The following is a 15,802-nucleotide window of genomic DNA, read 5'->3' as shown; positions in this document are numbered from 1 at the left end:
AATCCAAAATATCACCAACATCAGTCTCTGTATAACAGACAGAGGTTAAATATACAGAACCTTTTATTCATTTTGTATCTACAACACAGTTTAAATAGGTGTTCACGAGTTTCTAGGTGTAACACCATCATTAACACTTTTTGCTGGTGTCTTACACATGTGAATGTGAATGTTTCCGGGCTCAGTGAATACCTGTACATCTCGGGTAGGCTGTTTTACATTTAGGTGTTTTGTTCCTGTCCTGTGGAGGATTCATTAAAGACCATAAAGATCATTATAAAAACAATCCTTATTGTCACTGAGACTGAACAATTGGTCCCTGGTTCGATTGTCCCCTTTTCTCCTGTCTGTCTTGTACTGTGAACGTTTGATAAAAGGTTAAAATGCCCCCAAAAAGGAAAAGATACTCAGACATTCAAAGTTTCTCTCTGCTCCGTCTCCAGTGTGTGGACAGTGTGTCCGGGGTCGACTCGTCCCTGAAGCGCGTGGCAGTGGTGGAGGATTTCTTCGACATCATCTACGCCATGCATGTGGAGATCAGCACGGATCCAGGCAAAGCACCAAAACACGCCGGCCAGAAGAAAACCTACAAAGCTGTAAGGATGCTGTCTTACCTTTTATTTATGTGTCATGGTTACAGCAGCAGGAAAGTCACTCTCATTCTCTTCTTTCATTTTCAATCTAAGTATGTGAACCTTTTTTTTATTCTTCTTATGTTAATGTGTCCAGCTTGAACATCTTTTGACTCCCACTTTGTTCTTTCTCTTCCTTTCACTTTCCACTCTGTTTCTCATTGGCTCCTCTGTCTCATGCTACGCTCCAACCTTTGTCCAACAGAGTGGATTCTCTCTTTCATAACTTGTGTTGTCTGTTGCTCAACGCTCACTGCCCTCCTCTCCCTTTCTCTCTTTCTCTCTCTTCCTCTTCATTCGGGCTTCATTCCTCTTTCAGTGTCTCTGGCAGAAAAAAAGAAACGGTGTCTCTTTATTCTAACAGCCGTCGTCACACTAGTTTCAGTTTCACATCAGAAGCTAGACTCAGTTTTTATCTGCTGGGTTGCAGGTAGTTTTACTTTACATTTTGTTTAGCAGATGTCACTTTTTTTTTCAACGATTGAACGGATTAGTTAGTTAATTAAATTTAATCAACTGATCAACAGAAAAAATAATTGGATATTATTTTTATAATCGTGGAATCATTTTTCAAGTGAAAACACGAAACATTCCCGAATTTCAGCTCCTGACTTGTGAAAATTTTCTTTGCAATTACAATTTTTACATACAAATAATACACCTTGGTTGATTAATTGAGAAAATAACTGGTAGATTAATAATGATTTGCAACCCTACTTAATTTTTTCCCCCATATATCCAATTTTTGAGTAAGAACCCAGCAGCTGAGAATGCCTGTCTTCGAATAGTAATATCAGAGGGAGAAAGTGAATGGATCCAGAAAATGAACTTTTGTATAGGTCACAGAGTGTGTGAAAGTGAGCCACCTTCATTGTCATCTTCATCTTCATCTTCATCTTCATCTTCATCTTCATCATCATCACTGTTATTCAGGAATTCCTTTTCCATTTCACCTTTTTTTCTTTTCTTCTGTCTCATCTCACTCTCCTAGTTGGGGCAACATTAATTCCTCATCCACCTCTGCTGACCTCACGATAAACATCATTCTAACATAATTCAGTTTCAAAGAAACTGTTAAACCTTCTGAGACCTGCAATTAATTTTGGAGGAAAATGCAGCAATAGATTTTTCATTTTCAGATATTGTAGTTCAGTGAAGGTTGTGCAGCTCTGCTCTGCTGTCTCTGTCTCAGCTGCTGACACTGCCCTCTTCTGGTTAAACAGTGCAAGTGCAGGTTCCACACATTCATCTCTAAGTACACAAGACGAAGCTGTGACAATTACTAGCAAACAGCTGTGATATTTGTAATCTTTAACTTTTCTTTTTCTAGATTTCTTCCTTATTCTTCTTCATCTTTTTACCAATCTGTGTATGTTTTTATCTTCTTTGTTGTTGTTGTTTTATCTTCTTTTAAAAATCCTTAATTCTTTATCACCGATGTGGTCTGTCACACTGTTCTGTGTCCCTCTGTATTTACTGTACATACAGTATAGTTACAGCCGGCAGCTAGGTTACCATGCCACATAGCTTCAGGTCTTCAGGACACCAAAGGCTGTGAGTGACATTTGCCTTTGCTTTACCCCCTCCTTCCTACACACTCACTCTCTCTTTCACACACACACACACACACACACACACACACACACACACACACACACAGGCTGCACAGCCACCCCCATCCACCCACGCTGGCTATCTTCCACCCTTCCTCCTCTTTTCTTTTGTGTCTTTGTGCCTCTCTTCCTGAATAAATGTTTTATTTATGCACACACGCACATTCAAACACACACCCACGGATTTATAGACTTTATATCCTCAGCATCACCGAGAGCAGTTTTTCTTTGAGACACTTTGGAAAAGGTAATAACGGCCCTGTCTTGCCATTCCGGGCCAATTTTGTTATTTGGTGAAATGTAGACAACATGACTCGAAAGATAAAGAGCACAAACAGAGCAGAAAATGTTTTAGTGGTTTAATAATCAATTGTCAACACTTGATTTTAGAGTCAGCGCCTCAGACTGAAGTTGTTTTTGTTTATTGTGCTGTGACAGATAAAATTACACTGCAGATAAAACACACAACTCTTACACACCTCCCTCTCTCCCTCTCACTCACTCTCACTTTTACTGTGCCCACTCTCACTCACACAATATAGAGTTGTTTAAATTAAATTCTGTTCCCATTGAATGTAATTTTAATCACCAGTGTTAACAAGCTGTGTGATGTGATGCACATGTGCATCACATCACTTTATATTGGAGATTTGACTGTGAATTGCTGTCTCTAAATCAAACTGTTTCCTTATTACGTCCACATTTCTATGATTGTTTGTGGAAACCAGAAAAGTGATAATAAATGATGACGTGTGCCCAGATACCTCCATACAACTCAGAGGGCCTAGAATAAAATACAAAAAAGTTAGATTATTGAACTCTCTCTCTCTCTCTCTCTCTCTCTTTCTCTTTCTCTCTCTCTCTCTCTCTCTCTCTCTCTCTCTCTCTGTCTGTCTGTCTCTCGGTGTCTCTCTCTCTCAGATAGCAGAGACGTACGCCTTCCTGCCCAGAGAGGCGGTGACTCATTTCCTGATGAGCTGTGGAGAGTGTCAGAAGAGGATGCACATCAGCACCACAGGACAGGACTACAAAGGTACAAACACAACGCTACAGTAAATGTCCGAGTCAATGAGTCCTCTCATCTCAGTTTGAGCCTCAGCACTGTTTTTTTAAAATATTTTTTAAATTTTTTTATGCTGCACAAGTGGGGAACATCGAAGTTTCAGTGGGAACATTCAACTAGGGATCCTGCTGCAGTTTCCTCTTTCTGGCACAAACATGTGGCAACAGCTGTGTCCAAAATCACTTCCAGTCACTATACAGTGAAACTGCATCAACTCCACCATCTAATCTGTGTGTCTCAGTGAATTCTGAGTGTTAAATTTGATTTATTTCAGTCTTAAATATTTTCTCTTGCCTGCTGTTTTTTTCCAGTTTTGTCTGTCCAAAACTGATCAACAAAAATAAAAAAACAAGCAGAAAAAGTTTACATTGTGTAGCAAAAACCAGCAAAATTTTTTACATTTTCTCTTGGAAAAAATATGGAAACGATTCATCAATTGCACGCAGATTTTCTTTTGATGGACGAATCGTAACAGCTTTATAGGTAATTAATGATTTTAATTGGCTAATCCATCCATTCATTCTGTTGCTTATCCATTTTGCATTAATTCAATTAATTGTATTATTAGGAATTATTGTCATTTACTGGGAAGTTCTAAAAATGTGATAGGATACAATATAATTATAGTCCCTACTGGTTTCTCATTACACTGTCATCCTGGGGCTGGTGTGATGGTGAAACAGGGATTAAATAACGTGCTGTTAGAAAGCTTGGATTTAACTTGGTGAGCTGAAAAATCCTGTATATGATCAACTACAGAGTGAGTGAATGAAGGATGACTCCACCTCTGCAGCCTGCTCCTCATCTTTGCTGGCTATAGAGCCTGCAGATTATTTATTCATTTATTTTTTAATTATTGAAACTAGACACAACAGGTCAGATGAGACAGACTGTAGCACAGTGGGGGCTTTACAAGGTTGTAACAATGGGACAAAACATGCAGCAAGTACATGCACACATACATACAGAAGCAAGAGCAAGACAGTAAATCCATAAGTACATTAAAAAGGGAAAACGGGTTGGGATGTGACCATGGTTCTGTAGTTGTTGCGTTGATAAGGGATCTGTTTGTTAGAGAAGGAGCAGGGCTGTCTGTTGTTTCGTTAGTGTGGATGTGTATGCACGTGGGAAGAAACAGCAGTGATATGTGGCTAAATACATATCTATATATATATATATATACAAGTATGAATTATATGAATTATATAGAACATTTCTCCATCAGAGGCCTGTGACAGTAGAGTTGTTTAAGAGCAGATAAAACCTCTATGGGAATGTGAAAGTGTCTCAGCTCACTGACAGATTATTGGAGCGTTTCATTTGAGGAAAACAAGCGTTTTTAAAAATGATAACTGTGATTTTGTTTATTTTGGTCCATCACCGCAGACCTGGTCTATAACTGTATATATGCTTGTTTTGTTGTTATGGTTCAGGCTCAGTTTAGCTTTTAATTCTGTCTAATGCCACACTGTTTCACTAATGAGTCAAATCAAGCTCCATTAACGTAAGAAAACACAGTGAGAGCATACATCATCAGAAGAGAGAAGATTAATGATAAGTTTTAACAGCAGAAAAACACCAGAATTGACAGGAAGTGTATCGTGTGTGTGCAGGCAAAGAAGAATCTTATTCCTGTCTCTCTCCTGTTTTTCTTTCTCAGCATCTCTGTTAAAACGCAAAGGTTCAAAGGACTCCTCGCTGTCCCTCACGCTTCCTCTGCTCTCAGCTCCTTCTCTTTGTCATTACTCTTTCTTACTCACCATCGTTCTGCACCATGTCTTTCAATTAGAGTCCCTCTTCTCTTCTTTCATCCTTCCTCTCGCTTTTCCCTCTTTCTCTCTCACGTTAGCCCCCCCCCCCCGTGCTGACAGACTACAGTATTTACAGTATTTCTCCAGTATCTTTTGTTTGTGGTTTCTTTTTTTTGGACCCATGGTCAGTCTTATTCACAGAGAAATGCACATTATTGTCAACCAGCTGTGATTTTAAACATGTTCTGCATCTGATTTTAAAGCTGAAATAAGCAGGAGATAAAAGGTGTATCGTAAACCCGCCCTCCTTGCCCTTGGTTGGTCGTATTCCTCCCACCACACCTGTCAGTCATCTTGATGAGCAGCCTGTGGCTGAGCGAACCAGCGTCGGTGAAGCTTCCACTGGATCTGAACAAGGAGACAATTCAAATTAAAACTAATGGTCACAAGCTTTAGATGTTTTTTTTCTCACCACTATGTGGCTTTGCTAGCCACAGGAGAAGGAACTCACTCAAAAGCTGGAGAATTTGCTTTTTTGTTATTGTTTTAATAGTGGCAGAGCTGCCTGTGAGCTGTAACTTTAAAACCGGCGGGAAAGACAAGTCTATGTTTATGATCCCAAAACCTCAAAAGGTTTTAGTTGTGTTCTTGCGCGTCACCTGACCAGCGTTGTCTTTTCCTTACTGGCTGTGGAAAGGTCACTTCCTAATGTGTCTCCACCAAAAGACAAAGTCCACATAATCCTTATTCTGTATAGAAAGCCACAACAAGTCTGATCCATCCAAGTGACAGTCATTTTGGTACAAAATCCCCCCTTTGTGTCACAATCCCTCTGCCACAGCTCAACAAGGAAACACAATGGGAAGATACACACTTGATTTGTGTGACCCTGAGTGCTGAAGCCTTAAATCACAGCAGCTTCAGCTGAACCTCTGAATGCATTTCTGCACAGAGCGATGAGCGTGGGGTTTTGGAAGGGTTTTTCTTGAGAGCTTTTGCAGAGAAGAGGAAAAAAAACTGTTTCAGCGTACATCTGCATCTGAGTGTTGTTTTAAGACAACACTTCCAAGCTTCCAGACACTAACCTCGTTACACTCGGTCAACTGATTTCCTCAGGTTTCTTCAAAAGCAAGTTCTCTTATATGTACAAATGTGAAATGTCATGAAAATGTACAGAGGTAAATGTAAATGTACAGGTTTCAGTGGGACTGACATCTCCAGCTGCCTCATGAAACACAAGATGTTTCCATTCTTCCCCAGTCTCCTCCTCTGCCAACCCTGCCACCCCCCTTATATATTTTCTATAACTACAGGCCCCCTGAAGGCCCCACTCCCTATCTTTTCCCCCTCTTCCACACTCCCATCCCTCTCTCATCCCTCCCCGATTCCTCCTCCTGCTGCCCCCCCCCACTCACCCATCTCTCTGTGTTCTCCTCTCCCTTTTCCTTCCCTCCAGGCATCCCACCCACGTGTCCCCATATCTCGCTTCCAGCTCTTCTCCCTCTTATTTTCCCTCCCAGCCTCCCCCTTCCTCACTGCTCCAGGCCTCCTGTCCCGTCCCTGTATCCCTCACCTTCCCCTCCTCCATCCTCCCTTCCCCTCCTCTATCGCCTCCTCTACCCATCTCTATACCCTACGTCCATTCCTGCCCCCACCCCCCACCCCACGTTAATTCTCCTTGTCGCTCATTAAACAGGGGAGTCATTGGAGTGTCCTGTCTCTCTCCTCAATTAGCCTAATTAATGGCTTTTAACAAAGAAAATGGCTCAGGAAACAAGCTCATTTTCCACAGAGTCGGGGCAGAGAGGGAGAAGGGATCAGTGCTGCTGGGGGGCTGGGGGAGAAATCTGAGATACACTGTAGAAAAAGAGAGAGATGTTGAAGAAGAAAAAATTTGAAATGAGAGTATACACAGAAGAGGACAAAGGAAAGAATTTCACATCAAGCTGACTTTACATATAGAAATAATATAGAAGCTGCAGATTTTTCAGGAGTCTCGTGGAAGAACTTTTCAATTCTTTGTCTCGTCGTTGGTGAATTTTAACACCATGAACCCGTTTGCTCGGACAAACTGTACAATGTCTCTGATTAAAATCACAATTATTAAATGAAAAACGTAAACATGAAGTTGATGTTGGACATAATAGAAATTATTTAATAAGAAGATGTAATAAGCTGAGCAAACAATCAAACGCACACACGTATGGATTGTAATGACAACATCCATGATACTACTTCAGTTCACTGTGTGTGTGTGTGTGTGCGTGTGTGTGTGTGTGTCTTGTGCCATGACTGTATGCCACTCAGAGAGAGAGCAACTAATTGCCTTCCTACCCTGTGGGGGATCGGCCTCTCCATGACACACACACACACACACACACACACACACACACACACGACCCCAGCCCCCTTTATCGCTATGCTGAAGTGACTCCCACTAAAGTTCAGCTGTGAATTATTAAATGCAATTAATCAGCGTGGACCAGGGCCATGTTTAATTGACACAGGCAGCAGGCTCACTGTATGTGTGTGTGTGTGTGTGTGTGTGTGTGTGTGTGTGTGTGTGTGTGTGTGTGTGTGTGAGAGTGAGTGAGTGAGTGAGTGAGTGAGAGAGAGAGAGAGAGAGAACGGGGAGCTTCCTTTTTACTATGTAGAAAAATAACTGATCATCCTTTTTATAACAAATTGCAGCTAAAATTAAACTGCATATCAGCCCATCCAGAAATTTTTCCTTATGGGAAGAGAATCTAACGATAGCCGTTGAGGCAAATTAATGATTTTGGCTTTGTCAATAAAATTGATCTTGAATTGAAAAAAATTGAAAGTGTGTGATGCAAAAGAAAGAGGACAAACACTTTGTCAATCTGTCAATGCTCCGTTTATCCACGGCTACATTTTGGTCACAGTCTTCGTCAGGTTTGTCCTTAAACATCAAGTGAATATTGGGGTTATATTCACTATAAAAACAACCCAAAGAACCAGACACCAGACGGCATAATTCAGGAGCTAGTTTTGATGCTTTGATGCCCAATGAGACACTGCATGTGACAATGGGCTGTACAAATAAATCTAGTTGATATCGAAGAGGTACTTTGTTCATGTTTACGTCATGTTTGATTTGTCTTTTCTGTATTCTGCTGAAGTTTCCCAAAAACCTGCCGTTCATGCTCATTTCTGGTTCATCAGTTCGTCAGTTCGCGCCCCCCCCCCCATGTCTGATACTGTTGTAAGGCATCAGTAATGTGATTACTTCGTTCAGTAACAAATTTACACATGAAGAAAAGTTCTCATCCAAGATGATCATTGCCCGGACCGAACAGGGGTCCAGAGCCTCATGTTGAAAACCACGTGGCAGCTTTGTGTCACACAGTCACTTATCACCGTCTGTTGCTCTCTGGAGCATACACACACACACACACACACACACACACACACACACACTCTCTCACACTCTCACACACTGTTACTTTCTCATGTCCTTGTACAAGACTATCAATCACCAATCAATGATGACGGGTCTGTCTATTCTGCTAAGCCGTATTGATTTTGTGACCTGTATTCATGTCCGTTGTGTAGATGCTATGTTAGACGTGTCCTTTATGAGGTCAGAAGATAAAAGAGAGAAAGGAGAGGTAGAGGAGAAGTGGTGGAGGTTTAGAGAGAGATCAAGTAGTTTTTAACCTGTTTGTATTTGTTGTTTCATTTCTTTATAAAGAAAAGCTTTTGTAGTGGAAATGACAGAGACCTTTAGTTTATGGTTCAAGTCAGCACCTCCTCTCGCTGCCTCTCTGTCTGTGTCGTTCCACCCTCAGCTCTACAGGGTCCTCTAGTGTTGGCTTTCAGACACAACATGATAACAGATTGCATGAACACAGAAGCTGTGAGGTGAAGTGGGAGATTAAAGAGGGGTTTTATAGTTTTTTTTTTGTTTTTTTTTTTCAGAGGTTTTTGCCTTTATTTAGACAGCCACAGTGAAAATGAGACAGGAAAGTCAGGGAGAGAAAGAGAGAGAGAGAGGAGGACGTGCAGCAAAGGGCCACAGGTTGGATTCAAACATGGGCCACTGTGGGACTAAGCCTTCATGGTACCAGTTGAGCCACCAGGGCGCCCCAAAGGAGGGATATTCAGAAAGCTAAAAATGTCTAAGTCAGAAAGGGACATTTTGAAAAACTGAAACTCAGACGAGGGTGAGGACTAGAGACAGATGCACTGCCACTCAAACCAGTCAGCATGTTTGTTTTTGTGTTGAAGCTGTTGATTCAAGGTGTTAAGCAAGGTGTTGCTGTTGTTTTTAAGGTGGTAATTTGTTGTGTTGTTGAAGCAGATTTTGTTGACACTGTTTTCATCCTCATTTTAAAAAAACAGTTGAAAGGTAATCCACGGCAACTGATCCATACTGAATTTGCAGAAAACGAACTTACGTGTGCGTCTCTTTCATTATTGTGTACGTGGTGTTTTGTGATGGTCCTGCACTTTGACATGAACTGTGCTGACCTCTGTGATGGCTGAAGGCTGCTATTTGTGCTGCAGCTAACGAAGGAGGATGTGGCTGAGAAGACTCTCAGTTGTTCGGGGCTGTGGTGTCTCTCAGTTCTGTACGAAGAAAACTGGACTTGTTTGATCTTCTTGCAGACGTTTCACCTCTCTTCTGAAAGGCTTCTTCAGTTAAAGAAGCCTGAAAGTCTTTGAAAAAGTCTTTTTTTTTACCTCAATAAAAATCAGAACAGACGGAACAGCAAATATGTAAAAACAGCAAATATGTTTTGTGTATCCCTGTTTGTAATTTCAAAATATTCTTCCACCCCATAAAGTCTCAGTGACGATGAAGAAACACGCAAGAGAAATGCCTAATTTTTCCACTGTAATGGGACTAAAGCAAAAACAGATACAGGTAGAGAAAGGACAGATGTGTCTAGACATCACAAACCCCTGTGTGAGAAGAAAGCTCACAGTGGAATGACAATGTGGATTCTCATTTACTATTTGCACCTAAAAATCTCCTCTTCCTCTCCAGAGAACGACAGACCGAGCTCTCTGGTGTCGGAGGTGATAGACTACAACATGCCTCTCACCACCACCTACATGAAACAGATGAAGCTGCAGTGCATGAGCAACAACAAGGTACGTGAAGTGACTGCAACAGAGCCACATGTTAAACAATAGGGACACTGTATCTGATCTGAGCTTCGGTGTGAGGCTGCACACGCATTATTTTTTGTCTGATTTCATGTTTTTGTCTGTGCTATCAGACCGAACGTTCACCTTGTGTGTTTCTCTGCACCCTGAGAGTGGATCATAAAGTAAATGTTGACACTTTAGAACAGCAGGTTCTTTTGTGCACTGGAGAGCTGTGTGTGACAGGTGTGTAGGAGGAGACCATGAGGCCCACTAATGCCTCAGTAGGAAGAAAACTCCCACGCACCGTCTCGTACTTGCAATTAAAATAATGTAATGACAAGAAATATCAGTGTTTCCGTCTGACGCTTGCGGAGGTCAGTGGACCAAAACCATTTCTCCTTAATAAGACTGAGCCACAGTGTTATTTTTATATTCTCTGCACATAATGTATATATAACTCTAAACTCATTTAAGCTAGCTCTCAAAGATGTGAACAAATGACAAGTATGACCATCTGCACAAAAACAAAACATGTTTTCATTTTTGGTTTGCGACAGTGTCTTATAGCACAGTAAATGTAATTCATTATCAGTTAACTTCCAGTTAGATTAATGAATAGTCCACTTAATGTTGGGAGATAGTGAAGTTCCCAGTGCCTAAGCGGATGCCTTCATATATTCATGTATCTTGTTGAACAACAGTTCAGAACTCAGAAATATTCAATGTTATTCAATAAAACTGGCAAAAATAGAAAAGATGAGCTGTGAATATTTGTTATTTTTCTTGATAAATAACTGGACTTGTTTATCAAAATTGTTGCTGATTCACTGTCTTTTTGCTGAAATAACTGATTAAATAACTAATTGATTCAACACTAATATAATGTGATATATGACAAGTACAGAAGGGAAGGAAATATCAAATCAAGGTACATCCTCATATCAACAAGTCCTCCAAATTAAACATCACATTTGTCATTTTTAACAGTGCGACACACACAGTGTGTGAGTGTTTTTTCTGACCTGGCACAGCTGGTTTTGTTTGTGTCTCTGCTGGAAAAATAAATCAGTTTCATGATGTGACGATGCCGTGGTTAAGGTGTGGTTAGGTTTAGAGAGAGGTTGTTGTTTGGGTTAAAAAAGGTACTAAGTTTGCTAGAGCTTTGTCGTCATGGTGATAATAATAATCACTAGGTACGGTGATGGAACATTCATGGCCCGTGCTAAAAGAAACCAATGTTGTCTGTCTCCTGTGGCAAAATCTCATCTTTTGTTCACCCATCCGCCCCCCCCCCCCCCCCCACCACCCCCATCCCCCCCCCCCCCACCCCCACCCCCACCCCCCAAAAACCAAAAATGCATGAGCTTGTTGCTGCTCTAATATGAAGAGTTCCAGTTTTTCTGTTTTATGTCAATACAAAGTGAATGTCTTTGGGGTGTTGGGGTAATTGTTAGTCGCCCCATTCGTTATTGCCCATCCCAGCCTCCTGCAGGCCTGAGAGTTTGGAGGTGGTGAGGAAGATCAGCTGCTTCTTCTTCCTCTGTGGACCAGTGCTGCACAGGCTCAGCTAGGTGCTTTAGCAGAGTGTGTGTGTGCGTGTGCGTGTGGGGTGGTGATTGGTATATTCCATATTGTTCCCACAGCACCACCACTCTGTACCTCTGTGACTATCAGTACCACACACTTGCTGTCACTCATATTCCCTGTGTGTGTGTGTGTGTGTGTGTGTGTGTGTGTGTGTGTGTGTGTGTGTGTGTGTGTGTGTGTGTGTGTGTGTGTGTGTTGGACAGACAGACAGACAGGCAGATATATTGACATTCCAGGGCAAATTGGCACTTCAGTGTCTCTCTCTCTCTCTCTCCTCAGCTAATTAACTCGATGCTCTGAGGCCTGGCTTAATTGGAACAAGCTCAACCCTCTGTTCCCCCACCCGTTATCTAGACACACACACACACACACACACACACACACTCACAAATGCACACACACAGGCGGCATATCTGAAAAATACACATACAGTTCAATACTTTCCCTCCCACCTCCCTCACTTCCCTCTTTCCCCCTCTTTCTTGCACACACACACACACACACACACACACACACACACACACACACACACACAGGCACAGGCACAGTCACACCTGCAACAACCTCTGTGACTCCTGTTATTTTCTAGCAGTTGTACCAGTCTGTTTGGTGCGTCCTTGTCAGAGCCGTTCTAATTAGTTCATGCTGACATTCTGACATGATTCTCATTACATCCTCATGTTCGAATCCAGGACAGTACATAACCAACATATTTTTTCTTTGCATGTTTTTCTCACTGTTGTTTATCGTTATTGTTTATGTTAAAATAGCAATTTGAATGTTTCTCTCAAAAAGTCTCTCACTGCGCTCTCAGTAAGTTTGACCCTTTAACTCCTGCTAATTGCTGTTTGTGGTATAATGGTGAAGGAGCTGAGGTTCTGTGATCCAATTATCTAAAGTCACTGTGAAATGTTGTAACATCAACAGAACTTCTCCACTGTTGATCTGCGGTGGTACTTCAGAAGCAGCCTGTGAATGATAAATAAGATATATTGGTGCCTATAGCAGTTAGGGCTTGAGTGATGTGAGATCTTGATCAATACGAAGCTTCCAATAACCGAGACCATGTGCCAATATTCAGCATCTTTCACCTTGGGTCGTTGTTCACGGTGTGTCGTTACTGTTGCCTAAGAGGATTCACATCAGTCAAGGAGAAGCTTTAAAACAGAAGCATAAAAATGTCAGGAGAGTTGAAACAATTAGTTGATTACTTTTTTAGTCAATCAATAGAAAATGAATCTGCAGCTATTTGCTTAATCATTTAAGTATCTTTTTTAATGCAGAAATATCCTGCTTCAGCCTCCATATGTTAATATCTGCTGGTTTTCCTTTTCTTCTATTGCAGTAAAATTAATAACTTTGGCCTCTTGGTATGGCAAAACAAGTGATTTGAAGACATCACCTCGGGCTGTGGGAAATTATAATGGACATTTTTCTCACATTTTATAGACCTAACAATATATCGATCATTCAAGAAAATAATTGGCAGATTAATTGATAATAAAATAATTGTAAGCTGAAGCCATCATGCAAATAAATAAAATAAGACTGCAGGTTTTTCAGTTACAGGTCAATAAAAGTTAATTTGATCTGACACTGTCATGAAAGAAATTTACCCATAGTGCACTTGTGCAGGGTTAGCAGTCTACATATTGTAGTGTCCTTGAACAAGACAATGGGCCCCAGTTTCTCATAGTACACAATAAGTAACACAATAACCATATAAATAAAGACAAAATGAAGCACAAAAACAAATGAAAATACAAGAAGCATGTAATGTAAATAGCTGATAATATTTAAATGATAATTATAAAATCTGTAATTAGAATGTAACACAAATAAGATGTTGTTTGTGAAATAAAACACGAGACAGGATAAAAGCAGAGAAGAGCAGGAATGATTTTAAAAAGTATCTATACTGATATAAGAGTGTTTTAATCAGCTAATACTAAGCAGGACATTTCAAAGTTGAAAAATAAACTTGTCACTGCTGTCTGATAGGAAAACTATGTCATGGAGACAGTGTTTCTAAATGACAACAAACACTGGCCTCTCTGTGCTATTAGTTCCTGTGACTTATCAGCCAATACATCAGTCTAGCTCCACTAAAAAGTGCTGTAATGATATCCTGTTGCTGCAGATTTCTTTTGGAGGTCAACTTTTGAAAACCTATCCACATCCACCAATCCACCCTCTCCACCCCAGCACCTTTAAATCTGCACCTCCACCCACACCCAAACACTCATATGTGATTTATATTTATCAGACCAGACTGACTTTTCAGTCTTGTAGCTGGAAGATGAAGTTTTAGCAGACAGTATAGTGTGTGTGTGTGTGTGTGTGTGTGTGTGTGTGTGTGTGTGTGTGTGTGAGTGTGCAGGATAGATGAATAGCATTCTGTGAAAAAGGAAAAAAAGAAGGTTGGAGTCCTTTGTCTGGGTTGTTTCTATCAGGGAGAGAGAGCGAGCGAGCATAACAGAACATGGGAGAGAAGGAGAGAGAGGGTCATCTCTACTTTTACCCAAGAGAGAAAATGAGCCAAAGACGACAGAAGAAGAAAAGGGGAGGATGTACAGCATATGTGTGAATCCTACACCGGCTCCATTAGCACTCATCCCAAGCCTCTGTTCATCTGCCCATCCTTTATCTTTCCCTCCATCCGCCCCCTGTACCAATTCAATAAGAGGAGGAAATTACCCAGGATGCTTCCTGGCAGGGGGGTGTGGGGGGTGTGGGGAAGTGTTTAAGGGGGGATGCTGCAGACAATGTAGAATCGGGTGAGGAGACGTGAGGGGGNAATGGGAGGAGGGGGTTGGGGGAGGTGATGGGGGGAGTTTGGGGTAGGGAATCAGAAGGAATTAAAAAGGGAGAATGAGGTGGTTCATTATCATTTATGGTCTCCCCCTCTCCTGCTCTCTGCCCATTATTTCAGCTACCTCCAGAGGAAAGACATTTCATTATTTTTGGGAGGAGGGGTGTGTGTGTGTGTGTGCGTGCGTGTGCATGTATGTGTGTGTATGTGTGTGTAGAGGGGAGATAGGTTGGGGGTTGGTCTATTATAATTACTAAAAGACTGCTGAGAAGACAGCAGAGCAAAATCATACATAAAAGGCTGGTTGCTGGAACAGCCTTGAAAAAGTGACCAAGTCCTTTTGTCCACAGCAAAGCTGATGTAGAATCTGTTTTTTTTCTCTTGAAAATCTACAGTATACATGTACAAAACAGTAGCCTGGTCCCAGAACTCCACTGCCCACATATACAGTTTTTTTTGCCTCTGCACCGGTGACAGTCAGAGCAGGAGGCATATTGTTTTCGGGTTTTCCGTCTGTACATACAACCTGAAAACAATATGCCATCCCATTCTCATGGACATGATATCTCAATAACGTCTTGACGGAAGTTCTTCAAATTTGGTAAAACATTCACTTAGACTCGAGGATAAGCTGACAAGATTTTGGTGGTCAAAGGTCAAAGGGTCATGGTCATGGTCATGGCGATGTCGCAAAACGTGGTTTGGGCTGTATGAACACGATATATTGAGACTCCAAGGAAATCCCTTCAAATTTAGCACAAACGTTCACTTGAACTCAAGGATGAATTGATTAGAATTTTGGGGGTCAAAGTCCAGTCACAGTGACCTCACAAAACACTTTTTAGCCATTACTCAAGACTTTCATACAGCAATTATGACAAAGTTTCACACAAATGGTCAATGTTTTATATGATTCTGATAAACAGGGATGTAACCTGAAACTAGTCTGAGTGGCGGAGGCCTACAACCATGAGGCGGTAATTCTAGTTTTTTAGGTGTAATAATAATGAAGTGACAGTTTGATTCTTAGGTTCGGTAAACATTGTCTACCACAGTGCAAAGCATCAGACATCTGTGAGATAATTCTGACTTTTCTCAGAGAAGTCCAGATGTCAGGAGGGTGGGGCGTTCTTTAAAAACAATGAAATAATGGAAATGACCTCAAGGAGCCAAACACAAACACGTTTTACATGGTTGATGGCTGCTGTAGCAACATGTGAACCATA

The 15,802-nt window shown here is 41.2% G+C and overlaps 1 protein-coding gene across 1 annotated transcript in view; it reads left to right on the top strand.

Moving 5' to 3' along the window:
• LOC111235075 (nucleolar protein 4-like) overlaps positions 1-15,802 on the top strand; it is a 154,909-nt gene that overhangs the window by 32,675 nt on the left and 106,432 nt on the right. Inside the window, exons 2-4 of the mRNA XM_022763387.1 lie at positions 444-596; positions 3,167-3,278; positions 10,074-10,189. Coding sequence (XP_022619108.1) covers positions 444-596; positions 3,167-3,278; positions 10,074-10,189 — 381 coding nt within the window. The remainder of the gene's footprint in view (positions 1-443; positions 597-3,166; positions 3,279-10,073; positions 10,190-15,802) is intronic.

Source organism: Seriola dumerili, unplaced genomic scaffold (genome assembly GCF_002260705.1).
Source record: "Seriola dumerili isolate Sdu_G_001 unplaced genomic scaffold, Sdu_1.0 BDQW01000468.1, whole genome shotgun sequence".
Lineage (NCBI taxonomy): Eukaryota > Metazoa > Chordata > Actinopteri > Carangiformes > Carangidae > Seriola > Seriola dumerili.
This window is presented reverse-complemented; position numbering and strand designations above follow the sequence as displayed.